Source organism: Amblyomma mixtum, chromosome 3, assembly GCF_055824585.1.
Source record: "Amblyomma mixtum isolate Tamu chromosome 3, ASM5582458v1, whole genome shotgun sequence".
NCBI lineage: Eukaryota > Metazoa > Arthropoda > Arachnida > Ixodida > Ixodidae > Amblyomma > Amblyomma mixtum.
In genome coordinates, this window is record NC_143014.1 from 23,914,910 (window position 1) to 23,942,668 (window position 27,759).

The window sequence follows — 27,759 nt, forward strand, 5'->3', positions numbered from 1 at the left end:
CGGAGGGGCGGAAGTCGGTTGTGTTCGAAACACACGGCGAAGCGCGGACCCGGCAACCGCCCGTTTGCTTTTCTCCATGCGTGTTTGTGTTCTGTGTGTTTGTGTCTTTTCTCCGCTCCAAAGCATATGTCATTCATTGGAGTCAAGGCGTACGCAAGATGCACGAAAGATAAGCGGTGTGTGTGCGGAGCGGTCAAGTGGGCGAGCGAGGGAAAGGCTCTGCTCCACTAGTAATTAAAACCTTGTTTTGGGGGGCTTGCATAGAAGAAAAAAATCTGAGAAGGGAGCGCGTACGCAGAGCGTCTCGTGAGGTGATCACGGCGGGGGGAGGGGGGGGGGGCGAACCAACTCCCTCAGTTTTACTATTTTTTACTTTTTATGGCAAGGGTTCAAGGCTGTCGCCGCACGCTCCCCCCGCAGTTTTTTTTTGTTCCTTCATGCGGGTTTGTAGGCATGAGCCAGAACAGAAGGCGCTGCGGAAAGCGTTGTGCAGACGACGCGACGCCAAGGCTACGCCCAACCTTCTCCCGTCAGTCAGAACGATGCACCAATGGAGTGCCTTCAGCGAAAGTGACCCCCCATGACGTCAACGGGGTTCAGAGTAGTGGGCCGGGCCCGTTTTTGAAGGAAGGAAAGAACGAGCGGGCTTTGATTTGAATTTTCGCAGCTTTCCGGGGCGCGCATGGCTCTAGTATTTTGCAGAGGTTATCTTCGATGCCTCATCTATGCAGTGGGCTTGTTTTTCAAAAATGTCCGGGCCCTGGGCAGTGGCCCTTTAAGCACAGGCGCAGCCTCGCCATGGTGCGTGGGTTGACAGACTAGCATAGACAGGTGGACTCAACGTACAAGTTTGCATATTTTTTCCAGTAACCACGTACAATAATGCGCAGCGCTCAGTGCCGGATGGTGACCCAGGCGGCGAAGAAGAAGACCACCGACAGCGTCTTGAGAAAAATGAGGAAGCCGAAGAGGTTGTAGCTCATGCTGCTGTTCTCGTATATGATGCACGTGCCACGCTGGCCGCCGCACAGGCCCTGCCACGTCAGGCAGCTGCGGTCGATGATGGAGCCGAACAAGATGGGCGCCAAGATGGTGCCTGCGTGCCACCCGCGCGGGCCGCCACTTTGCTGCAATCTCCACCAAGGGCCAATGGAAAGACTTACCGAAGAGTCGCACCGAGACCCACTGCAGACCCAACGCCACCGACTTGGTCGGCTCCCCGACGGTCCTGCGCGACACACAAGGGTTGGTGCACGCGGGGGCGCAAACGGGCGTACGCACCGGATGGTGGCGCTCATGCCGGGGGCGCTGTTGAGGAAGGTGCCGAAGAGCGCCAAGAACAGGCCCACCGAGAAGGGCGCCAGCGACTTGCACGTCGTCTGGCAGCGCGTCAGCTCGGCCTGCACCGCCAGGGAGTCCTTCTCGCGCACGGTGGCGATGCAGCTACAGTCGGAATACACCTGCGGCCCGGACAGAAGGCGAGCTCTCTCAAAGAAGCCGCGGCCGCCCCGTACAGAGGCATGCGAATCAATGCGGTGAATGGCAGCTGCACCAGTTTACCCGGAGGAACAAAACACCATGCGCCTCGAAAGTTCGTTAATTTGAACTCGCTTAAATCGAACTTCCGGTTTATTCGCACTGACGCTTTGGTACAATCAAGTTCAAATCACCGATAATCGGCTTTATTTTGCTAGATTCAGAAGTTTGGTGATAGTTCTCTTATTACCGATAATTGGTAGTTTTTTTTATCAGCGCGATAAAACAGTGCTATACGTGTATTCTTTCGATACCTGCGATTGAACCAATACACTGTATAGATTTATTTCCTGCTATATGCCTCTTAAATGGGGGGTTGGGGGTTCGTCAAGGGATCTGAGATCACTTTTTACACGGAATATAACCAACGTCTATGATGTGAATAAACCACTTGACTTGAAGATAGAATATTGGACAGCCGCCAGGGAGTTGGTAGAGCACCGTGCGCGAAATGCAGATAACGTGGGTTCGGATCCTACCGGCAGCAAGCGATTGTTTTTTTCTTGTACTTCCTAATTAACTGTCTTTTAATTACAAAATTATTGCACTACTAATTTCCCGTCGATTAACACTCAAACGAAAATAAACATATCCCTTTGCCTTCCATGGTTTCAACGACTGTTGGCTTCCTTCATATGGACCGAGCCCTTCATTTCTCTCCCTTCCTTTGCTCAACAGCTTAACGAGGGTTCTGGCAGACTTGATGCCATGGGTAGCACAAGAGGGCTCTCGCACAGCTGGCGCCCTCCCCGTTCGCTCACGTTCCATATAACAGTTGCGGTATGACATTCCACGTTCACGTTGGCGGTGGCGCTCGTGAACACTCCCAAGGTTAGGCTACAGGCAACAAAAAATGGGAAGCCACCGCCGCAGCTCAGTTGGTAGAGCCAGGGGTAGGAAATTTCCTATACACCGTTGTACAGCCAAACCATGGCCAACGGAGCGTCGTATCGTTGTTGTGGCAACGGTATTCATAAGAAAAACTTCATCCCTGAGCGGACCACCACCGGCAAAAACAAAGCAGCTTCGTTTCGCGGTGCATAAGGAAATTCGGCGATCACTGCAGCTTCTGAGGCTGCGTGTGACTCATTTTTAAACATCAGTTCACCCCCTTTCAGCAGTAGTTGAAACTGAAACTAGCCGTAGTTTTCTACCCCTGATACAGCACCGGACGTTAAATGCGGACGTCGTGGATTCGGATCACGCCGGTGTCATGAGGCGCAGTAAAAAAATTATTACACTAATTTCCCGTTGACCAACACCACAAAAATAAGACAAACATTCCCCTGCGTCAGTAGCGATGGTGTTGGTTCCCTTAGAATATATTGGTAGGCATAATCCTTCATTTGCGCGGCAGATGGCGACAACAGTTGCCTAGCGGGGTTTGTTTGTAAGAGAAATGTTCCGCTTTTGCAGCACGCACTGTGCAGTTTCGCTGCCAAAGGCACAACCTTGCGGAGCAGTCCTGGGAATCCGAGAGCAAACGCACGTGAAGAGAAAGCCTGAAGCGTCCCGAAGGCGGCTCACACACGCTGTCGGCGATGCTAGCTAGAGCACTGCACGGGCCTCAGATTGAGGCCCAAGCCCGGCCCGTGCCCGAGACCTAAAGCCCGAGCCCGGCCCAGGCCCGCGGCTTCAAGCCCGGGCCCGGCCCAGGCTCGCTAATTTATCGCTCTAGCGAGCCTGGCCCGGCCCGTGAATTCCGGAGTGAAGCCCAGCCCGGGCCCGGCCCGGCCCTTTTCACAGTAACTGCTCACTCCGAACAAGTAGACTTCTACTAGACCGATAAGAAACTGGCCGGCAAAAGTTCTGAAACCACAGTTTGGCTTGCAGAAAGTTGGTTCTTTTTAACCCAGGAGGAAGTGATTAAGAGTAGTGCTCGCCAGGCCCGTCTTTTGGACAGTGATTTCGTGCAGGTGCGCAAAGATAAACTCGGAAGTTCCGAGAGCCAAATAAAAAGGGCTGCTTCCGCGCGTAATAGACTATTTTGCATTCCACCATGATTTTAATCAGTTATATTAAGCTGCCTAGAAAGCAGTGGAATAATATTTTTGTAGTGAACGCGATCTCACGGTTTCAACTCATACCTGAACTGGTCACCTTTCAGCAGAAACGAAAAGCTAAAAAGCCTTGAGTATTTATTTCACGGTGTGTGTTTTGAAGACTATAAAGTCCTGAACTAATATGTTCTTCCCGAATGCATTTCTAATAGTGCATAGGTATGTTTTGGGATGACGAACGATCAATGGCCAATTAAGACAGGTTGAAGTTTACTCTTACTGGTGGAGCAGAAGATAACGCGCGAACCACGTGGTAACTTACACGGCAAAACACTTCTCATGACAACCAGGCTGAAGAAGCGAGGAGGGATAGATGTGGCTATGAGAGGAGATTGACAAACTCTCGCGACCTTTTGTGGCTATTTCTTTTACGAGACGTTCCGGTCAGCTGATCAAAAAGAAAACCAAACGCGCTTTAGTTAGTGAATTTTCTCACATGAGAAAAATATAGCTATAAAATAAAAGCTATGTTTTTAGGGCATAAGTTCCCAAGGGGAGTCAGGCTATGAGAAACACCGAAGCAGAGGGCTCCGGATCATTTCCACCACCTGGGTTTTTTCAACGAGCAATGATACTACAAAGTACATGGCTGTCATACTTGCCGCCTAAATTGAAATGCGGCCGCCGAGGCTAGGAGCAAACCCTGGTTCCCCGGCTCAGTAATCAAGCGCCTTGACCACTAAGCCACGGCGGCGTGGAAATAAGGCAATAAATAAGTCAATGAATAAAGCTTAGTTTTTTTCTCAGCGCATACTATAACCCATACCTCTTCCGTGTCGCTGCTCAGATGTCGGGCACCAGCCGTTTCTGTACGCACCCAAGCCCGACTCGGGTCCGCAGCTTTAAGCCCGAGCCCGGCCCGGGCCCGCCACTTCAGGCCCGGGCCTGGCCCAGGCCCGGCAAAACAGATCATGTCCCAGCCCGGCCCGGCCCGCGGGCCGGGTCGGGTCCGGGCTTTCGGGCCGGACCGAGCCCGTGCAGTGCACTAATGCTAACACTCACCACTGTGCCTTGAACGATGTTCTCATGTCGGCAGCCCGCGAAGCAGGGAGAATAGTACGTGATGTTGTCCGCGCCGCAGATTGGACTGTAGAGTATTTCGCTGCACTTGCAGTGTGCGTTGCAGGCTGCGTTGGGGTCGAAGTGATACCCATTGCTGCAAACAAAGATCGAGATTGACGCGCTCTAGCGGCCCCTCTGTTGAGCTCCCTCCGATGAAGCGGACGGCGCTGCGTTCACGGCCGCGACTTTCTAATGTGGCGACATCTGCGCCACCTGGGCTCAGTTTAGCAACACTGACATATATTTGCGGAAAGTAGTGTTTTCACGTCTTTGAGGCATGGAACCGATCATGGAACCGGTCAATACTGCCACCAGGCACTGAATTTTTTTTTTCTGGCAAAAATTTACAAACTTTTCGTCCAGTGTCTGTCCAATGCTTTTGGCCAAGCTCGGCGCAATCCCTTGTGTCCCGAAATGGCTTACCGTGATTGAACAATTAGTATGACCACCCTGGTAAAGGGACTTTAGCATCGAAGCCGCGAAAGGTGCGCGTGTCGGGCAGTTCACGAGGGTGCTTACGGCATGGGGTTTGCCGTCGTGCAGCCAACAGCTCCAGAGCTTCTTTCAGTTTCACGTATTTTAACGACGAGTTCACTACAGGTTTTTATTTCTCTCTCCACCATTTCTGCTAAAAAGGCAGCCATGCGGAGCTCTGCGCGCGAGTAAATTTTAAATATGCCCACACACAGTCAACCCCTCGGAAGAAACTGTGTACCATTCCGACAGAAGCGCCGTATTTCCAAGCAGCGACCGTAGAAAGTAGCATTAGTAATGCTTTCCCGTTATTCCGCGAAGCATGCCTCATTATCTTGTCGACGATAGCTTCGCTGCTAACTTCGCTGTAGGCTCTCAGTGGTTTCCGCCCAAACCACACTGCAGTCACAGCGTATTGTTAGGTGAGGTGGTTGCAACAACGGGCACCACCGTACGAAACCCGTCTGGTGCAAATGTGATCAGAGTCGCACACGTTTCGGAAGTGCAGTTTTGTCACAGTATCTGCCTCGGCTTCTGCGAACGCAACTGCTTGTCGTTCTTTTTCGTGCACAGCATTTTATAAGCGCTATGAAAAAATGCTGCCTTTGCGCTCGTAAATCTTCTTCTGTCGAAAGTACAATCCTAGTAGTGTGTCAGTAGGTCTTAGTGCCAGCCGGAACGAAATGCTAAAACAAAAAGCTAATATGAGGTTTACCACCCTTTCTAACAAGCTGTGTAAAAAATTTTGCCCTTTCAATTTTGTTTTTTTTCTTCGCCATGGGTCAAGCGCTCTTTCTTTGAGGCAATTACTTTACCTTTTTAATGCAGGAATGCATTTAACGGCTATATTTTCAACTCCCAATCCCCGTCACGGTTCCGTCCACCAAGGCTACAGGACATCCATATGGGCCCTAGTGAGGCTAAGAGGAATTTCAAAAATCAACGTGTGTTGTTGTAAGCATTACTTAAAATATCAAGTGAAGTAGCACTAAGTGAGAACGGTTTTTTTTTTAAATTACTCCCTATGCTAGCGACACTGCGAAGGCACAAGATTGTTAGAGTGGGAGTGTTTCTAGGTAGTGCTCCCCACTACCATGGATTGCCGCCGCCAGGCGGTGCACAACCGTCCGAACAAGAATCGCGGTGGTGGCTCCAGACGCCCGTAACTAGTTCACTTTGTAGGAGGACGCAGGGCCGGATTAAGAAAAATGAGGGCCCTGGGCTAATGCGCATGTAGGCCCCCTCTCTTTTCCCACTACTAACCCCACTGCCCCCTGCTTCACTACTAGAATATATCCAATGTTTCACTGTAATTCCACCAAATTAAATAAAAAGAACGAAGTGCGATCAATGGGAGACATGCAATAGTAACGCATTAGCATCAGTTTTACAGCGCACAAAACACAACGTGACTTTTGGGACGCGCGACACATGTCCGTCCGTAGCCGAGCACCTAACGCCACGGAAGAGCCACGTGGGCCGACCGACAACTAGCAGGGCTGCATTGCAGCGCGCGCCGCCTCCTCTCCTCTTCCAACGACGCCGTACACGAGCCGACAGACGGGTTTTCGTTCGCAGCACTGTTTCAATGCTAACCCATTAAAGAAAAGTAGGCTGAGACAATCGACTCGGGCAGCTGAGAGAAGCATTCTATATGCGCGTTTATTTTCTCAACAGTCTTTATATAATTCTCGCACAAGTAGACGCCGCTTCAAATTCCGCTGCGCATTTTGATTTCGTTTCTGCCTATCCTGCTCTAATCATACTTTTGACGCTAAAGCGTTGCATTTCCTTACATTTGCAAGCCACGCAGAGAGCTCAAAGCAAGTATTTTTTACATGTCCACCGCATTGCATACCAGCGAGGCGGAAGTCCCGCCTCGCCGCTCAGTAAAAACGAATGTTATGCCGATGCCAGGATTCTCAAACACGCTTCAACACTACACCTTCAGACGCCACTGAACGGGGGGATTGACAGGAAACCACGAAAACCTTTCCGCAACCGTAAGCAAACGCATACATCGCTTCGTAAGAAAGGGGGCCCCCTCGGGGTGACGGGGGATTCCTGTTTTCGCAGCTTGACAAGCTCTCCCCAACTGATTCGGCGAAACGAAGTTGCATTAGATGGGGGCCCGCCTCATCGTTCTGGTTTTCTCGCTTCATACGTGCCACTCGAGGTTCCATTGCCCGTGGTTCCATATACTAAGCAAATTAGAATAAATGGGCCCCTTCTCCTGCTGTCGGCGATGAGGTCCTGGGCTGCAGCCCCCCAAGCGCGCTACGAAAGCCGACTAAAACACTGAGCCACCAAGCCTTTAGCCGGCGTTCGTGGTGCGCTTGAGGTGTCCACCGACAAAGTGAACTAGCTATGAGCCTTTTCTTTTGTCAAAACCGAGAGAGGTGCAAGCCGGCCCAGGCTTCGGACTGCCATCGGCGAAATCCGTGATTGCGGCTAGAAGTGCTACGCACTAAAAAATGTACTTTGTTTATTGCAACAGAACATGTATCAGCACGTATATGCATGCCTGTAGTGCAATAATCTAGGCGTAGCACGAATTATAACGAAAATATTTACTGCAATGCAAACAGAAGACATCACACGTCGCCGAGGTAAATGCTCTCAAGAAGCCAAATTAGCGGCGCAAATGAGCTTGCTGAAAGAGCTCACTTGCTTTACAGCGTCAGTGCTCCTGAATACCAGGCAGTACGCTGAAGAAGAAGAGATGCATGCAGCCACACACATGCAGTCACACTGGGACATATTTATTTTATTAAAAACGGCCCTGATCCCATCCTCTGAGAGTGCCCTGCGTACATGGCTTTAATAAATGTAAATGGTAAATAAGGGGGTGTTAACGTCCCGGATGACCAATGATAGACGCCGTAGTGAAGGGCTCCGGGTTAATTTAGACCGCCAGAGGTTCTCTAACGTGCACTGACATCGAACAACACAACGAACGTCTTATGCGCTTCGCATCCACTGAAATGTGGCCAGGATTCGATCCCACGACCGCAGGATGAGTAGCTGAACGACAAGGCTACTGAGCCACCACGGCGGATAAAATCTTTATGGAAGGGTAGCTGTTTGTACTTATTAAATTCTGCAGAAATTAGCAAGGTGTAGAAAAATTGGAGGGGTCTTTAGCTCCGTCTTAATGTCTTAAGACCGGGGGAGGGTATCTGCGACCCTTATGTGGAGTGGAGCAGAAAGGCAAAGAGCGAAAAAGCCCGGTAAAAAGAGACGCGTAGCACGGGTCGCAGAGGCATACGAAATTTGAGACACCCATGCGGGATAATTACCCTCTCTTTCATGAAAGGAATAAACTCATAACAATAAGACGAAAAAAATGAGTTTAGTGAAGTTTAGCACGTCTCATTCCCCGACTCATTTCGCGTCATTACCGCGCTGGTGTACGGACACTTATCCCTCGACGCTCGGACGCTTGATGCCTCTGTATCCACGGAATCAAACCCGAAGCACGCAGGACACTCGTTGTAGCCGAAAGGGAGCCAGGTTGAAAAGGCAAGGCGCAGACCCCCGCATAGGGCATAGGGCATCGAGTTATAGGGTTTTCGCTTCACTGCTCAGCGAAGTGGTGAACAGCCCACTACCAAGAAATCGCAGTGTCTTAGTGGCTGCCCCCTTGGCTGAGCCGAAGAGAGAGCGATAGCACTGGGAGGTACAGAAACTAGTGTATGGACTGCTGGAAACGGGCCCTGTGTTTTTTGATTTGGCAACTGCACAGCGCTTGTGGAAGTGGTGCTTGAGTAGGGTACTTCTTTTTTCCTCCCTATCGTGTACCTCAGTAGCACCTAAACTTAAAAAAGGCGGCAAAATAGACTGGCGACGAACAACAGTCCAGCTTGCATTCATGTTGAACAAGACGGAAGCCGACCCACCTCCGGTGCACTTACAGGGCTGACACAGGATACCTTCGCAGAGGTCAGCTGACAGCACTCAGCACGCGAGCGGCGTACATACTCACTGTACTCACGTGAAGGAGATCCCCGCAAAGGGCGCATTCGGACAGTGGAAGAGGACGAAGCCCATGACCAGCCACGTGAACATGCTGGCGAAGACAGACATTCGAATGATGTTGGCGCAGGTCAGGTCAAGCTTGTCAATGAGGTAGCCTCCCAGGAGGGTCCCTCCACAGGCGCTCGGTATGGCGATCATTCCTGCGTGCCGAACCGCGCTCTGAAGCCATTTCCCCCTCACGATACGGTCGCCTCGCAAAATATGCGTCGCGGCCCATAAAAGAGAAGGCCGCCCTCGCGAAACGAGGTACGGCTGGCTTCGCCCCTCTGTTCTCTGCGAAGAGGCAGGACCTTCGCCGTACCTCACCGCGTGATGATATTGCCACAGTGCACTGGCGTTCCTGTGCCCCCCCCCCCCCCCCCCCCCCAAAGAAAAAAAAAATTGACACGCGGTTATAGAGAGTGATGCAGCATTTCTCTGTCAGCGGAATCGAGGACCATGTTTTGGCGAACAGCAGAGCGGGAGGCCGCTTAACTGCATACAAAGCGACGTTTTGCGGTGTGTTGTTTTCTTGTTCTGGCATTTTTAGGGGGCAGTGTGGAAGTGTGTGAACACGTATGTTTTTGTAAACAAGTGACCACTACCTGTGAACGACGCCTTCACCAAGAAAAAGAGAAGGCTGCGGGTTCATCCGGTACGACGAAAGAAAAGGTCGGAAGAAGTGTACTACACTGCGGTGAGCCCGCCTTAGCGGGTTTTACGAGTTCACATTCAATGGTCAGCGAGCTGAAATTCACATGGCATTCGCACTCCACCGGCTGCTTAGAACCCCCGATTGCCACGGCACTGTTCAGTAGCAGTAACGAACTCTTACATGCAAGTGATCAGTATGAACTCGCCGCGTGGAGCGTCTTTTTACCGTACTGACTCGGCACTTGATAAAGAACAGCTACATAGTGCGACAAAATGAGTAATCTATACCCTTTTTTTGAAAATTCGGGGCTGTGGAGAAGTTCAGAATCTTAAATGCTGCTCGACACAGTTGAAAGTTCTCAAGTGGCCCGCTGTCACCACTTCTCGCACTTTAACGTGCGTTCCCAGACACCCTTAGAGCGTGTGGGGGTAGCGGTCTCGGACTCAAGAGGAGATGCCCTCGACTCCGCGTGGCAAGCTCAGTGGAGACCAGCTACCAAGTGACAAGAGGTTTTTGGTCGTTTGGTGCCCAGCTTTCGCCGGTCGCAAGTCAGAGAATGGGTCGGAGCCAAAGATACACAAACAAATCAAAGTTTATACAGCAAAAAGACGATACAGAGAATTTCACAATCACTAGTGCAAACACATACAAAGTTATTAACAAAACAATGCCACTCGTGCAAAGTTACACTCGCGAGAGATTACAATAAAAAGGAAATATCGCACCTAAAGTACACTAACACAAGAGAGAAGTAAATAAACAAAACACAATTTGTTCACCGGGCACTGCGAGTCCGACGACCAGAGGTTCACGACGGTGCCGTCCCGCAGACTGGCGCGCGTCGCCTCGTTGGTCCGTGGCTGGGGCGAATGCTGTGGTCCCGGGAGGCGAGCGGGCGCGCTTCTCGGAAGCTTAAACGGCGGCTCGGGCTAACCGGCAAAAATTAGGGTGGGCGTGTTAAAAGGAACGAAAAATAATAGCGCCCGGCCCCCTCCGCAGGGCTAACCGACAGTGGTCAACGCCCTTCTTATATAGGCTTGCTTCACGTCTGTTCTTCGAGCCAAGGCAGACGCGCACATACACACAGTATCGGCTGTGCAATCTCCTCCTCCTCCTCCGCGCGCCGGGCGCGCGTCGCCCATTGCTCCGGCGCTGTGACTGGCTTCGAGGAGCATCGAGAATTTTCCAATGCGGCGCCGCCGCTGACGCTCCAGTGAAGAGGGAGAGGGCATCGCTTAGCACACTCAAGGCTACGCCCTCTCCGCCGGCATCGAGTAGAAACTAGGGATGTGCGAATATTCGAAATTTTCGAATATAATTCGAATATTAAATTTTTGCCATTCGCATTCGATTCGAAATCTAAGTATTCGTGTTGTTTCGATTATTCGATCCCATGCGAATATTCGTACTTAGCCGAATATTTTATTGCGAGCACCGGCGTACATTTCGGTGGGCAAGTCCTATCGACATAGACATAACAACACGGCGACGTCCAGAGCCATGCGCTCCATGGCCATGCGTAATGTTGGGCCATGCCGTAGCTCACTGTGCTTGTGAGCTTCTTTGTGGCTATACCTGCGAAGCTGGTATAGTCAAAGCTGTGCATGAAGTACCTCGCAATACCTGCCACTTAGTGCCAAGTGCGAGGGAATTACCTGTATCTGGAGAAGTCGTTTCAGCTAGAAGGGAACGCTCCTGCCTGACCATGTGGAGCAGGTGGTTTTCCTTCACAACAACCTTTAATGTTCATTCCAGCAACGCGCTTTTGCGCTGATGGCATGCTAGATTCAATCAGTGCTGTGTGCTAGCCATTTTCCGTGAAAATTCCACTCTTCTAAGAATAATGTTCTGAACATCGATACTTTCTGTGCAGCCACACACACCTTTTGTGTTCATTTACTTATTGATAGTTGAGCTGTGATGTTCCTGGATGCTCAAATAAATGTTTTGCAGTGGTTAAATGCGTCTTTCCTTGATTATTCGATATTCGATTCGATATTCGGAACCAAGTATTCGTATTCGATTCGTATTCGAAAAATTTGATATTCGCACACCCCTAGTAGAAACGTCTCCGACATTCCAGAAGGTTCTACGTCATGGCTGACGCAATCCCTTTGGCGTCGCACTGGCGAGCGGTGGTGGAGGGGGCAGCCACACACACACAAGGCCAGTCGATCTCCCGGGTTTCCTTCTCCGCTGCTTTACGACGCGCGCCGGCGAGAGCCGTCCGCGCGGTGCTGTTTTTGTTTCTTTTTTCAAAAATACGCTGAATTTTGTAACACCCGTAGCCCGCGCGAGGAACGGGATTAACTAAAGGGTAAATTCCAAATAGCAAAGTTTATTTCTAATACAGCAGTGCCTAGAGCAGTAAGGACTGTGAGAATAAAAAATAAAAACGGGCGCTGAATTTGCCCATAGCAGCCAATTGGCGATGAGCATAGGCGCGTGCACAGGGGCAAGGAGACCCCCCCCCCCCCCCCCCCCCTGCCTTCCCTCCATTTATCATCTAAGGGGAGCGCCAAGTCAGCGCCGTACCTTTATTCTGTCGTACCTCTCCCGTCATTGTTAATAGTACAGTGCTATGGCCGTGAGGTTTTTTGACGATACTAGCAGCCCAGAAACTGCGATGTTGCGCTCCAAGAACTGACTACTTGCCCGGTCACTTTGAGGCAGTCTCTTAAGGTTCTTTTTTGCAGCTAACAAAATACAGTTGTGTCGTATATATTCTGTAGTTTAGAAACAATGGAAATTCCTTCGGAAGCGCGCTGTTACACTGATGCCTGAGCGGAGCAGGGACTGCCTTCCTCTGGCGATGTTACACATGAAAGTAAAAACTACTGTTAAATAATATTTTTGTATATTTCGCAATTCCATCAAATTTAAATAAATGTTTGATAACCATTCCTCATCTCTGCGTTGCGTTTTGACTGTTCGGCCCTCGGTGGGAGGAGGTTGGGGGGAGGGGGGGGGGCGCTGCGCTGACACTTGGCTCCCCCCTAATCTGCGCACGCCTATGGCGATGACTGCCGGAAGAAACTGCTGCCTTGACCTTAATTTTCTGCCCTTAGGGATCCTTAAAGGCTCCAGAAATTCCAAATGGGAACAAGGTTACAATATGCCTTACTCTCTCCCATGCTTCATCGCTGTAATTTTCCTTACGACAAGAAAGCAGTGAAAGCAAATTGTGCAGCTCGATGTTTGTTACCTCAACAGTGCTTCATATTTTTTTTTATTTGCAACAGCGCTACACAACGAGGACAACGAGCAAAGAGTGACACAAAGACGGCGCTCTTTGCTCTTTGCTCCTTGTCCTCGAAGTGTAGTGCTGTTGCAAAAATTATGAATCAGTACCAACTCGCCCAGACTTCCATTCTTCAACATTGCTTGTTTTGGACTTGCAGAATGTGCACAGTATTCACACTCAATCAATTATTGGATTTAAACTGTGCGTAGTTGTCACAGATGTGGCGGCATCTTGTAACTGACTATTTATACGAAACTGATGCGTCCGCGTTTCTTCAAACATAGTGTGACCGTGTAGACTGTATGTGTCTGTTGAAGAGCACGCATACGTGCACGCTGTTTCAGTTAGACAACCCCCTCGCAGTGCGCAGCGAGGACGTGCTGCTTGTTTTGTGTATCTCTTACTTTTTCCCGGCTGAAGGTCACCCCTAATACTGCCAAAGTCTTGAGCTGGTTTTGTGCATTCGTAAATTTTTCTCGTCTGCAGGGTGACCGCTAGCAGGAAAGAAGTTGTGGGCGTACGTGTCTCTTTTTTTGGTTGTGTCTTACTTTTTGCTGTTTCAAGGTCGCCGAATCCAGAGTCGAAGCCTAGGGCTTCTTTTTAGTTATCCGTTAATTTTTTTCCTCCTCTAAGATGGCGGCCATGCAGTGTCAAAGTGTAGGCATCTACTTGTTGCCTCTTTTGTGAACTGCTTGGTGCGATTTTTGGTGTTTGCTTTTTGGACACCGACTCTGTGCGTGCCGCGAGTGCCTCGTCCGCTAGTGCCCGAGGACTTGAAAAGGGGGCCGTATGGGCACTAACTTCAATGCGCTGCTCGGTGGAAAAGCCACCGCCACGTACTCCCGGGACTCCGGGACGCCGCACCGCATCCTCGAAACCGCCAGCTGCTTCGGAAGGACGTCGCCTTCGGTGGCCGCCCTGCCTGTGTCTTTGTGGATGGACTGCCGTCGCGCTCCCCGGTCAACTGTATGTTCGTTCCCCTTCTGAACTTTTTGCGACTGTCGCTAATTGGACTCTCGATTTCGTTCTGATCTGTGTAGACAAGTGTTTATCCCAATGTATAACTTAATTCGGTGTATTAAATGCGATGTGTTTTTTCCGCAATTGTTTTCTAGGATGTCAATTACGCCTCTGTAAAAGCTGTCGTATTCTTCGTATCGAGCCTATAAACGTTGCTTCGTTGTTGCTACCTCTGAACACGCCTCTGTATAATTCACTACGTTTGCTTACCGGCTACGGCGGGCATCGAACGGCCACGCCTTCATTGTCATGACTCGGTGACGACCTCGCGTGATCACCGAACCCGTCACAGTAGCGATGCTGTTCTTTCTTTTCTCTTTTTTCAGGTCCAGGTGATGAGGGAGGATCCTCCTTTATTTTTCAAGTATTATCGCATGAAAATATCTTCAGCTGTCGGAGTTATGTCGCGCCTGCGCACCATTCTTCCCGTCAAAATTAGGCTGTGGTGTATGACTCTTTAGTTCTCTCTTACAATACTGCATTATCGTTTGGGGTACCACTGGTATCACGAACATGACCAAGTTATATCTCCCCCAAAAAAGAGCTGTGAGATGCATTGCTGGTGTTCCTTATTGCTTCCCTACGAGTGACCTCTTTTTAAAATATGAAATTCTGCCAGTCTTCGCTTTACACGAATACAGACTTTTAATGAGCTTCAAAAGTGCTTCGCGGTGCAATGAAAATTATGTTGGTAATTTGGCAGAAGTTGCAAAAAACACCGATATTCCCCAAACCAGAAATAAAGAAATGTGGCTAGTTCCTACACCTAGAGCATATTACTCAGAACAATCTATCTCGTGCTATTAAATAACTTAAACATAGAAACGTTTGACCCTTTCCAGCAATCAAATACTGTTATTAAGAATTTTTTTCTGAACAAGTTTGTGTCATGACGCTGCATGTATTTTTGTGTTGGTACTTTTTGCTTTTTTTTCCCAGGTGTGTTTTCTTCTTTTGTGCTATAATGTATAGCGCAGAATTTATTGCCGCTTGTCTGTTGCAATGCCAACGTGAAAAAAGGGGGCAGGACCTCTGTCAAGCTTCCGAGCTTTTAGTCCTGTCTCCTTCTCTAATATAGAGAAAATAAAAGGCTGATTGATTGATTGATTGATTGATTGATTGATTGATTGATTGATTGATTGATTGATTGATTGACTGACTGACTGACTGACTGACTGACTGACTGACTGACTGCGCAGAAGTTTGACCAGTTTCATCGCATCGTGCAGCAACGCGACCGGCAGCGGAGACGACGAGGAGAACGTTTGTTTGGACACCGTTTAGAGAGGCCGCACCATGACGACAAGGCTGCGTCACCGCACTTGTAAATAATTGTAAATAAATTCGGCACTGTGTAGTCTTCGGTGTGGTCTGGCTTACTCGGGAGGAGAAGAAAAGAAGGGAGGAAGGGACCTGCCTAACTACTGGCCTTCAGGATTGACATTGAGACATGCAGAACAGTGACTCATCATCTTTCAATAGCGGCAGCGTTTGGCCAAGTTGGTTAACCATGTGTGTCCATCTCTCTCTGTGTCCTTGCTTTTCGAGCGCTTTCACGATCGGATCATCATACCTGTCCAGTATTGTGGAATCACTTAAATAATATCTACATGCCGGTGAATATACAGGGTGTTTCACCTAAGACTTTCTGCAATTTTTAAAAATACGCTATTTGAATTAGATGCGCGTTTTTTCTGGCATAGCATTGTCAGTGGTGTAGTACATCATAATTCAACTAAGACGTGCTAACTAGCAGGCTTGTTAACCAATATTTAATAGTTAACTTTTAAACTATTACCGTTGGGCTCCTTAATTATTGAGAGGCATGCAGCCCACCCTAAGTAATGTCCATATCTGTTTTTAGAATTTAGAGAACGCGATTATCCTCGGCGCTGTGGCCCAACAAATTTTGGCTACATCGCGCCAAAATACATGCGGTTTGAGAAGCTTGCAGGCAAAGCAACCTCTCCAGTGAACCTAAATCGTCGAGATAGCCAAAATTTGTTGGGCCACAGCGCCGAGGATAATCGCGTTCTCGAAATTCTAAAAACGGATATGGACATTACTTACGGTGGGCTGCATGCCTCTCAATAATTAAGGAGCCCAACGGTAATAGTTTAAAAGTTAACTATTAAATATTGGTTAACAAGCCTGCTAGTTAGCACGTCTTAGTTGAATTATGATGTACTACACCACTGACAATGCTATGCCAGAAAAAAACGCGCATCTAATTCAAATAGCTTATTTTTAAAAATTGCAGAAAGTCTTAGGTGAAACACCCTGTATAGCTGCTGAAGCACTGCTTTGCAATGTGTGAACATTTTAAATTACGCCAATGATATTGTTTTCTCCGGTGACTTTCGTAAACAGTCTACTCAGACGCCGCAAAGCATGCTGCCGCAATCAAGCTGCGTGGCATGGAGGGTTCAGCTATAGCTCTTGTCTCTCTTGTATACTGAAATGTGACTCTTGTTCTTCTCTTGTTATCATCAGTAGGAAGCGGCAATTTACTTGTGTATGTGACATGACGATGTTAAAGTTAACATAGTGATGTTTTATAGCACTTAGCGGATATCAGTGCTGTCTCTTTCATAATCTATAGCTGTGACTAAGGTAAAGCGATGTGCCCCATAGCCGGCGCCTCTGCTTAGCTGTTTTGGACATTTATTCGTTGAACTAATATTTGAGGGAATATTAATAAAAATATTCCATTCATATTTGGTTAGGTATTAGTTAACACTCGTACTTGATATGGTAGAAAAGCTACGCTATTTGTGTCCCATTCGGTTTTGAAAAAGTACTATTCCCAGACCCCTACTTGAAATCACGCATCAGTTCCACCGAGATAGGTGAGACAGTTACTGCGCCATTTCCTTTCCTCAAAACCAACCAACTAAAATGACGTGAATGCCTTTTGGTGACTGTTCAGCGCCGTTGCAATCATAGCCTATAATACATTCATTGCATAACGAAAGGCTCCCCTACTAACCTCCGATTCTGCACCAGCTATCCCAGCAAACTACATAACCTTGTCTGCCTACCTAACTACTTGCCGCCCCTTGCTGCATTTATCGTTGCTCAGAACTCGCTGCATGGCATTAAATGACTTACATTACATGTTTGCACGTAATGACATTAGCTATTTACATAACACCTCAGGAATTTCAACGGTGCGGTACATATTTTGTGAGGGGACCCTCTTTCCTTCCAGGTGCAAGGAAATATTGAGTGGCAGGAGATTGTCCATGGTTTTTTCAAGCGGTGGAATTTTTCAAACTGCTTGAGTGCTGTTGACGGCAAGCATGCCCAGATCATGACGCCACCAAATTCAGGCAGCAACTACCTCTACAAGGTATGCGGTGTTTTTTTGATTAATTGCTAAATTTTAAAAGTTTTTTTCAGTGTATGCTGAGTCAAAATACTTTGAGTATGTTCTGAAGCAAACACAAGTCAGAATTACGCATCTTTTTCGTATATTCAAGCATGGTCGCCCGGAAGGGGGGCCAAGGGGAAGCGGTTGCTCCCCCCCCCCCCCCCCCCCTCTGGAATTACGGATATTATTTATGCACTAGTTCCTTTTTGGTGCTAACCTACCGCCGCCCCCATCCCCGGACATGGGGTCCCCCCTCCCCTGGAAAAAGTTCTGCGGACGCCCTTGTATTCAAGTGTCGCATGAGCTTCAGGCACTGCAGGTTTTCAGGGGAAGTACGTCGTTTGGGGTAACATGAATCAAGCTGCTCGTACTGACAACACAGCCATTGAGCAGCCACAAGGCTGCTGATATCCTGAAGTTTCACGCCACGTAATATGCATATTTGAGAAAATTAGAGCAGTTCTATGAGGTTACACTAAAGTTAGGTTACACTTGAGTTGATTGAATGTTGTAGGGCCCGCTCGCGGGCCCACTCAAATCCCGCGCCGCTCACCGCGGGTACTCTCGACCACCCTTTCTCACGAGTGGGGCAGGGGGAGCCGGGCTACAAGGAGGAGCCTATTTAAGGAGGGTTCGACCGCCGAGGCGGCCCTCTTGACGCCTGCCCCGAAGATCGCTCCAAGCAGTGCCCCATTCAGAGGGTGGCAGAAGAGCGAGTGCATTCCCCCCCCCCCCCCCCCCCCCCGTAGTCACAAGTAGTAGTAGTGCCCCGAAGACCAACGTTGCCGAAGACCACCTGACCCTCTGCCTAAGCGACGCTCGGCCCCCCTGCCGCGACACCAATAATGAGAGAGTAAATCACTTTATCACAAAGACCTGGCTGGAGTCACTGTCTGCGCGTCCTCGTTCAGAGGAATCGCCCACAATGTCAAATACATACAGAGAAATTCGCTTTTAATCTGAAGGATTTAAAAAAAATCCTCTGAACAAACTACTGGCCAAATCGAGAGCAACCTTCGCTCACGGGGTAGCATATTATGGGCTACGTTCTCGTAAATAAACGTCGGTACTTGCCTGCATTTCCTGAAATTAAGAAAAACTGCTGTCAACTTCGAGTAAAGCTGTCGCAGACAGGAGCTAAAGAGCTGGTTTGACAGGGCGCGCCATATGCCGGAAGGCGAGGATAGCGGCGACTCTGTCTTGTCGAAATTCATTTCGACGAGCAGACGAGCCGCATCTTCGAAGCCAGTGCGCTACCCACCCACTGAGCCGGGACGTCGTTTGCCTCGGCTTCCGGCAGATGGCGCGGCCTGACAAACCAGCCCTTTAGCTCCCGTCTGCGACAGCTTTACTCGCAGTACACCGCAGTTTTTTTCTTAATTTTAGGAAATGCAGGCAAGCACCGACGTTTAATTACGTCTCAAAGAACGTAGACCATAATATGCTACCCCGTGAGCGAAGGTTGCTCTCGATTAGGCCAGTAGTTTGCTCACAGGATTTTTTTAAAATCCTTCAGATTAAAAGCCAAATTCTCTGTATTTGACAAAGGAAAAGGGACTTGTGAACATAATGGGTTATTTTTCTTCTTTCAGAAAACCTTCTCTATTGCGTTGATGGCATTAGTTCACGCTGACTACAGGCTCATCATGGTAGGAGCCCTTCTCGACTGTCGCAGCGGTGGAGGGGTTTTCAAAGTGCATTCGAAAAGCGCCATGGACGTCAATCCGACGTAGGTATCAGAGGCCTGGCAAGAGAGCCGAAGAGCACCCAGGTAGCACCTTGTCTGTGTTTATCGGCGATGAGTCTTTCCAGCTGAGACATGACATTATGCACCCATTTCCATGAAAGCATATATGGACTTCAAACGCGGCATATTCATCTACAGGTTGAGCAGGGCAAGATAGATTAGGCTCAAGTTCTGAATTCTCTTTCAGATCGCTCCGGCAAGATGAAACAGAAATAGGAACATAATTTTTCCTGATCTACGAATTTAGTGCATCACAATCTTCCCATACAGCCTTTTTAGTAATGGCGGCCTCATTAAAAATGCACTAAAGTTGACTTGTTTACATTGTGGACTCCACTAATCCAAGAATGGCTTTTACAGCACTGTACAAATTGTGCAATAAAATATCAAACATGACCGTTTCTGTGCCTGTTAAAAGCGTTTTCAAGTTCTTTCCCTTCATCGATTGTTGTTGCCTGTCTTCTGCCTCATTCATTTGTAGCTGTGGTAGTCCTCTCCATTGTGTGATTGAAAAAAAAAAAAAACTACAGGGAATGTTTACTACATTCGAATCAGTGCGAAAGCACGGATTTGCGTACGCAGAAGACGACAATGAACGGGCCGTGCCACGGGTCGGAGCAGCCGCTCTAGGCGAACAGACAACGGAACAGTCAACGGACGGTTTTTCTCGAGGCCGGTACCTATCGGATTAGTTTGGCTTGGTTTATGGGGTTTAACGCCCCAAAACGACTCAGGCTATGAGGGACGCCGTAGTGAAGGGCTCCGGAAATTTCGACCACCTCGACCATCGGATTAGTGCTCACGCACTAATATTGGAGGGGACACTTAAGCTTCACCTTAAAGGTCTGTCGTGATAGCGTAATGAATTAACTTCGATGTATGCAGAAAGTCAGTCTCTACTTAATATTCATACGTCCCCTGGGAGTCCTCGTATACACCTCCTGGCGCAGTGGTGCAGCGGTTAAGCGATGCGCCGCTGCCCTGCGATAGGCAGGTGCTCCCAGCGGTGGGCCTTGTGCGGACCAGGTTGCCCTTCCCGAGCGACCAATCGTTAATTTAACCGCCACCTGCCACGATGACTCCGTGGAAGGTCACGTGACCTAGGTGGCCCAGCTGCCTCCTAGGTTCCATCAGCGTGATTTTTCGCTCACAACGCCGACGTTGACAATTATCGCCGACAGCGGATTTCCTTGTGAACGGGGCCTTTACCTCTACGGCGTTATTACAAAACTTACTTCTTTATTTGCAGGTGCATTGTGGAGAACGCATTTGGGATTCTCGCTGCTCGCTGGAGGGTTCTGCTCAATCGTCTCAACCTTCTGCGCTGCAGTGCCGAGTTTGTTGTCCTCGCTCACTGCGTCCTTCACAATTTCATTCACGTGCCACAATTTCAGGAGCACGTAGCTATGGAGACTCCGACGATGATTTCGGGAACGCTGTCCCTGAGCATAGGAGGGTTGAGCAAGCTCGTTGAGGTGGAACGAAGAAAATGAAAAAACTTCGCCCAAAGTGCATCGAATGCACGCAACATTTCTGTTGACTACTTCATGTACATATAGAAGCTCTTAGGCATGGCAGTGGGCCCTTGCGGGGGTTCAGGCACCAGCACGTAAGTGACAAGACGCATGTTCTGAACAGCCGCTTCCAGGCTTGTATATATATATGCCAGTAAACAGAAATTGCCTTTTTTTACGACTCAAGGCAATTTGCATCCATCGTTTCAGTCATGTGGAAGCTTTGCTTTCCATCTCTATGAAGGCTTTATCTCCCAGAAGCTGCACGGTTGCTGGGGAAAAGAATCCTGATTGGTTACTGCACACTAGAAGGTATAGCCAGTAGGTGAAAAGATTTCGAAAATTGAGTGCACTCGATTGTTGCTGTTAGAGAACATGAAGCGCTTGGGTTCTACCATTCTCTTTTATTCTGCAGTGTACTTTTTCAGCGTAGCAATTATATCAATTTCGATGTCCGGCCACAAGTTTCATGGGTATACGCTCGCATTCTTTTCGAAATGAGTTGGCCGAAAACTGGATGCCCTTTCTAGACAAATGCTCAATCGTGGCAAAAAAGCAGAGAGAACTCGTGAAATAATAGAATCTACGCATATTACTGCTTTGCAATATAAATGTTAGCACGCCTTCTATCTCTCTCTCCAAAAGAAACAGAGATTTCCGAAAATCGGTGCTTCAACTTTTCATTCCCTTATTGTTCTCTTTCATGTTTTCTTTTTCTGCCGCATGCACCGGTTAGTCCTCTCATGTTTCGTTCGCCTTGTTCGTCTGGGAATCTTAGTCGGAAGTTATACGCCTCATGCCATTGATATCCAATCAAAACTAGCGAACGTCTCACGCCTGTGAGAAGCTACGCCGCGTCGGGCCAACTGTAAAACTGCAGCACGACCCCTTATTTTACGTGCCTATAAAACCATTCCTCAGAAGGTCAGCCGCTGCACGAAACCGCGCCAGGGGAAATTCGTTGGGTGCCTTGACATATTATAACAACGTAACGGTCAACGGCGGCCAAAACAAAGGTCGCGTAAGGCTTTTTGAACTTCTTATGCAATGAGGGATCTCATAGCCAATGAATGCATAAATACTTGTGGTTGGTAGGAACACAGAAGAAGTATTCTCCGCTCTTGCCGGATGTGGTGCATCGCTTCGCACAAGACTATACGTGGGCGACATTGTCCTGCTCCAATACGCACATCTCGTCGGAAGCGTCGATAGCGTCAAGTTTTCTTTTATTAAGTTTATTGATTGCTGCGCCAGTGCGGCCAAGAATATAAATTCTAAAAAGTAAAAATAGGTACAAATTTTGCGTTTCATATATCGCGTTACTTTTCTGCAGCACTGAATTCGCGAATAATATCCGAAGCAAGTGGGTTGTTTGCTGTTTGCGGCGCTATCTCAACGGGAACGCGCGATGATAACTCCCGCAAATGTAATTACTTTGTTTTGTTTATGCGGACATAAATATAATATACTAAAATTTGGGGCGATCGATGGTTAGATCAAAGGGAATGCGTGAGCACGACGTGATTCCATGTCACAAGCATGCAAGATACATTTACCGAGGAACCCTTGAAACTTAGCTGACGCTTAGGCAATATGCCCAGCCGTGTTCGCGATTGCACAGTGATCTCCTCGACATCGCTTAAGAGGACTTCGCGTTTACATAGCGAAGCAACACGCACCCGCGATGACACGCCTAGTTCAGTGACGTCACTTCTTGTTCGGTGATGTCACGGTCACTCAGTCATTTTGTTGAGTCATGACCACAACTCCGCATAATCGCGTGATGTGCCTAGTCACGTGACATGATTCATTCCGACACGCAGATTCTACATACATTCGGTATCCAACTGTGACATCGGACATCGCTAGACGAGTCGACGAGCTCCTCATGGCATCCCATAAAAAAAAGCAATGGAGCGTCAATTGTTGTGAGCCCATTTCGGACCCAAAATCGTTAACCTTAACCCCTCTCGCTTAATTGCGTCTTGCCACCATGGCAGCCAAACGAAGTGCATTCACTATGACTATAATCTACAAGTGAGAACGCAATCTCAACATTGGGCGCATTTTACCGTTTTGTGGTGCGAGCATCTTGAGACAAAGCAAAAGTTTCGTTTGCCGCAAACGTGAGGCACACTACATGTAGCGGCAACGATTACTCAAGCTGAGGTGACTCCGCCTTGTTAACGAAGCGCAATGCGACTATTTCGGAAAAATAGCAACCAACGTTAACCCAAGACGCCAGGCGTTCGCTCGGTTACGCCCACGCGCATTTCGACACCCCAAACATCTTCGGTGCGACTGTTCTGGAACTCTCTACAGTGAGCGACGGTTAGCGCAACGCTGTTTATTTATTATTTATTACAGATACCTGCAGCGCCCAAGGGCATTATTGCAGGGGGGGAAACACAATAACGTCTGCTCATTTGGCCGAAAGATACACGTAATAACAGAAATATAATCACACAACTAATAGATGAGAAAAAACATGCACTGAAGGAAGACAACCACGCTCCAGAAATAAAATAACACTAATGAAATGAAAAAGACACGCGCAAGACAACTGCGCGCCACGTCACACATCAGATAAAAATGCGCGGAATTGACCTTCCGTGCAGCACTCAGTGACGCCGGCTGGTAGCCTGTTCCACTCATTGATCGTCCGTGGAAAGAACGAGGTTTTATAAACATCTGTGCGACACTTAATCTCTCGGATCTTCCACTGATGATCAACTCGTCTAGAAAAAAAATGAGGTTTGAAGCAGATACCGGTCTTTGTCAATGCTCAGCTTTCCAAAATAGATGCGATGCATGATTTGTAATCTCAAATGTTTCCTACGGTTAGCTAAAGATCCCCAGCCAAGGTGGTTTTTAAGAGACGTGACACTAGTTGAGAAGCTGTAATTATTGGACACAAATCTCGCAGCATTATTTTGGACGCGCTCGAGCATATCACATAAGTAAACAAACTGGGGGTCCCATACGAGGGGGTACCCAAAAGAAACCGGACTAAATTTTTTGGTCGGCAAAGCTTCTGTGGTACCGCGTTTTGCCACTAGGAGCGCATAGAACGAACAATCCAGAGTCAGTAAGCCGAGTGCCGTCGTTGAAGGAAGTCAGACTAGTTTAGGCAGAGTTTTAGAGTGACGACTATTTTGTGTGAATGTCGTTTTTGCAATGGTTGATTTTCGTTGACAGCGTGCGCCGGTGAAATTCTGATTTTTGCTGGGAAAAAGTTGAATGGAAACTTTTGAAATATTAAGAAAGACGTACAAGTACGATGCTATGGGGACAACTCAAGTGTTCCTGAAGCGAATCCTGAATCAAAGCAACAATCATGCCAATGGAAAACTTCAAATTCACCTCGCCTCAAGAAAGCTCGCCAGGTGAAACCAAACCTCAAAACAATGCTGATTTGTTTTTTCGACGTGAGAGGAGTCGTCCATTGAGAATTTGTTCTGCAGGGTCAGACAGTTAGCCAGGCTTTCTACTTGGATGTTTTGAAAAGATTGGGCAACAGTGTGCGGTGGAAGCGGCCGGATTCGTGGCGGTCGGGTGACTGGTTTTTCCCTCATGGCAATGCCCCTGCTCACAAATCCCTGTCTCTACGACAATTTTGGGCCAAAAATGGCATGACCCCTATTCCTCAACCCTCATGCTCTCCCGACCTTCCCCCGTGCTACTTTCTTTGTTTCCTAGAATGAAAAAATAGGTGAATGGAAAGCGTTTCGCTGATGTTGCTGAGGTGAAGAAAAAAAACGACGAAGGCACTGTCAAGCATCACAAAAGATGAATTTAAACAATGTTTTGAAAAATGGAATGAAAGATTCGACAAGCGTATCATTGCAAGTGGGGAATACTTTGAAGGAGAGTGAAGGTCTGTGCTTAAAATGTGAACAAATAAGTTCAACCAAAAATAAGTCCGGTTTCTTTTGGGTACCCCCACGTACAGGACAGGCGTATTCAAGAATTGGTCGGATGTAAGTGAAATACAGGAGTTGTTTGACATTAGACGGTGCTTTATTGAAATTTCTTTTTAAGAAATTAAGCATTCTGCAGGCTTTGGATGTAGTGTACTCAACTTGCCTCGTCCATGTTAGGTTAGATGAAAAATAAACGCCGAGGTACTTGTATTCAAGTACTTTTTGCAAGGGAACATTATGTAGTGAGTAATTTGCGGACATGAGCGCATCGTGTTCCTTGTCTCTTTATTACAATGGCTGTGTCGCACCTTTCATAGTTTCTGTTTTATCCCCTGTTTATGTTTATTCTGCCACCAAGAAAGCCAACTGAGCTCCTACAATAAAAAAAATAACTCAGCACTCGTATTGCGCACGTCTTCCTGACTGCGTTTTTCGCGCTGCGTGAACACGGATGCGCACCTACAGGAAGATCTGACACCGAGCTGCACCTCAGACAACATATATATATATATATATATATATATATATATATATGAAAGAAGCCAACAGCCACAGAAACCAAGGGGCACAGGGGATTTTTTTATTTTATTTTTTTAAATTGATTTATTTATTTTGTGGTGTTGATCAATTTAGAATACTACTGAATATGTTATCGCTTAAATCTAATTGATTAGAAAAGCAGAAGAAAAAAAAAATATATATATATATATATATATATATATATATATATATATATATCGGACGACAGAAGGGAAAATAAAGGGCTCGATCGTTCGATCGTTTGACATATATATGAAGGAAGCCAACAGCTACCGAAACAAATGAGCATATATGGGAATGTTAGTTTTTTCAATTTGTGATCTTTATCAATGACAGAATAATACCGGGATTAATCTGTCGCTTAAAGAAATTAATTATGAAGAAGAAGAAAAAACAACCACACCCCCGGTGGGTTCCGAATCCGCGACCTCAGAATTTTGCGTCCGGTGATCTACCAACTGATCTACGGCAACGGCTGTCCAAACTTCTGATTTCTGGGTGGGCAGTAATATAGAGGACGTACTACGTCCGCCGCTATAAGACGAGGGTGGTGCTGGTGAGCACTCCCAAGTTTCAGTTACACGCAAACATAAATATTCCATAAATCACAAGAATGGACAGCCGTAGCTCAGTTAGTAGAGCACCGGACGCAAAATTCGGAGGTCATGGGTTCGGACCCCATCGGTGGCATGGTTCTTTTTTCTTCTGCTTGTTCTTCTCTGAGAAACCTCGTCATCATGCCGTCTGCGAGTGCATTGCTGCTGACGTACGCACTAAGGGCAGGCCTCACGAACCGATCACCTACAGACGGCTGCTCGGCAATGCCCATAGACGTACCTAGAAGCGTAGCCGCTGCGGACGACGTCATGCCGAACTGGGACTCGAGGATCTTTGTGATGAACGCGGAGATCCCGGAAGCCATCATGGCTGGGGCGGAAAGAGGGGCATTATGTGAGTGCTGGTACAACGGAGATGGCTTGCCGGTACTCACTCTCGATTGTCCCAGCGATGGTGAGGAGAACATAGGTGCGATTGGTGAGCAAGTTGATGATCATGGCGAAGAACTGTTCGCGCTTCTCGTGGCCAATTTTCGGTAGCCCTTGGTCGCCTGCTTCCTGCTTTTTCGCGGCGCGGATTTCTCTAGAGCCTGCGTGAAAAGGACGGCCATGGAGCGCGTTGGGCAGTCCGGGGCTGCTCACTTACCGGGCAGTTCCTTGGGGAATGCTGAGATGGGGATGGCCACGAGCAGGGCGAGGCAGGCGGCGGCGACGAAGCCCACCCACCAGGCACCCACCCAGACCTTGCTGAAGCGGGTGATCTTGACGCTGCGGTGGAAGGCGCGTTTGCCGAGCAGCCTCCTGGCGGCTCCGCCGTCACGCTCACTCACTCGTCTCTGGTGATGTCGGTGTAGAGCGAGAGGAAGTAGCCGCCCGAGATGAAGCCCACCGCGGGACCGAGGATGGCCATGGCGAAGTAGATGCCCAGGTACACGGCCGACGTCTTGGTCGGCACGCTGTCGTCCAAGTAGGCCACACCCAGTGTGTAGAAGGGCGACGCACCGCAGCCGTGTAGGAAGTTGCCCATCATGAAGAGGAAGCGGTAGTCGGCCAGGTTTCCCTGGCCGACCGGGCACAGCGCCGCGGACGACAGCTCGTTGGGGCACGTGTCGCGCACGTCCATCCGCGTGTGGTAGCTGGGCGCCGCGAAGTGGGGTGCCGCGAACACCAGAGACCCCGTGGCCATGACCAGCGTGCCCGCGGCCATGATACGCGGCTTGTGGCGCGTGCTGCCATAATACGCCACGGGCGTCGAGCAGAGCAGCGAGCCGACGTTGTACAAGCTGATGATGGAGCCGGACTGGACGCTGCGTAGCTGAAACCGCTTCTCGATGGTTGGCAGCACCACGTTCACGTAGCCGTTGACAGTGAGCCCCTGCAGGAACGCGGCGGAGCAGAAAGCCGCCAACGCCGCCTGCGGCGTGCGCAGCGGCTGCAGGCAGAGCGGCTGCACACTTCCCCAGCCGCATGCCACGTCGTCCTCCGCCGCGCCTGGCGGCGAAACATGGCTTTTCCGTATCATGTGCGACAGCTGGTTTTGCTGGGCAAAGGGACGCTTCTTGTCACGGCTTGGACTTAATGTCATTCATCCTTCATCACGGGACCGCCTTTTTTGGGGGTGGGAGGCTCTACAACCATGTCAGCATTCGAGGACGCCGGAAACACTGTGATCATAGAGGCAGCAACCATGCCATTTTATGGCATTACGATGCACTAGCCTACAATGTTGCGCTTGTAATGCTTGTGTGGGATATGAACGTGTTGTTAGAGGCAATAGTTAGTCTTCAGTTGCAAGAAAACCGAAGCAAACTATCATGACTGTTGGCGGATCAAGGGTGCTTCCTTTTGGTGGTTGCAGTCCTGAATCGCAAAGCGTGAGCTCAGTGTGCAAACCTGTGTCGTTGATCCGTTGAGAGTCGCGGCGGAATGGCACCTGGCGCCTCTGGGCTCCGGGTAAGCACTGGGTTTCCGCCGGTGAACACTGTCGAAACTGAGAAACAACAGTGAGGGGTGTTCGCTGCTATTTTGGTCCTTAGG

General features: G+C 48.7%; 1 protein-coding gene across 1 annotated transcript; it reads right to left on the minus strand.

Annotated features, from left to right (window-relative positions):
- Positions 1-893: 893 nt before the first annotated feature.
- LOC149349440 (solute carrier organic anion transporter family member 4A1-like) lies at positions 894-27,244 on the minus strand. The gene is made up of 9 exons (XM_089576779.1): positions 26,553-27,244; positions 26,369-26,490; positions 26,157-26,312; positions 26,003-26,092; positions 9,127-9,310; positions 4,599-4,752; positions 1,282-1,460; positions 1,164-1,228; positions 894-1,096 (listed from the first exon to the last, which is right to left on the minus strand). The coding sequence occupies exons 1-9, from the start codon at positions 27,242-27,244 to the stop codon at positions 894-896; spliced, it is 1,845 nt and encodes a 614-aa protein (XP_089432905.1).
- Between the last annotated feature and the right edge of the window lie 515 nt (positions 27,245-27,759).

Excerpts from the sequence above, each read along its gene's own strand:
- LOC149349440 (XM_089576779.1), bottom strand. The coding sequence starts at position 27,244 with ATGATACGGAAAAGCCATGTTTCGCCGCCAGGCGCGGCGGAGGACGAC. Across the intron at positions 26,313-26,368 it reads ATTCCCCAAGGAACTGCCCG|GCTCTAGAGAAATCCGCGCC; the intron begins GTAAGTGAGCAG and ends CTTTTCACGCAG. Across the intron at positions 9,311-26,002 it reads CGCAGCGGCTACGCTTCTAG|GAATGATCGCCATACCGAGC; the intron begins GTACGTCTATGG and ends TTCGGCACGCAG.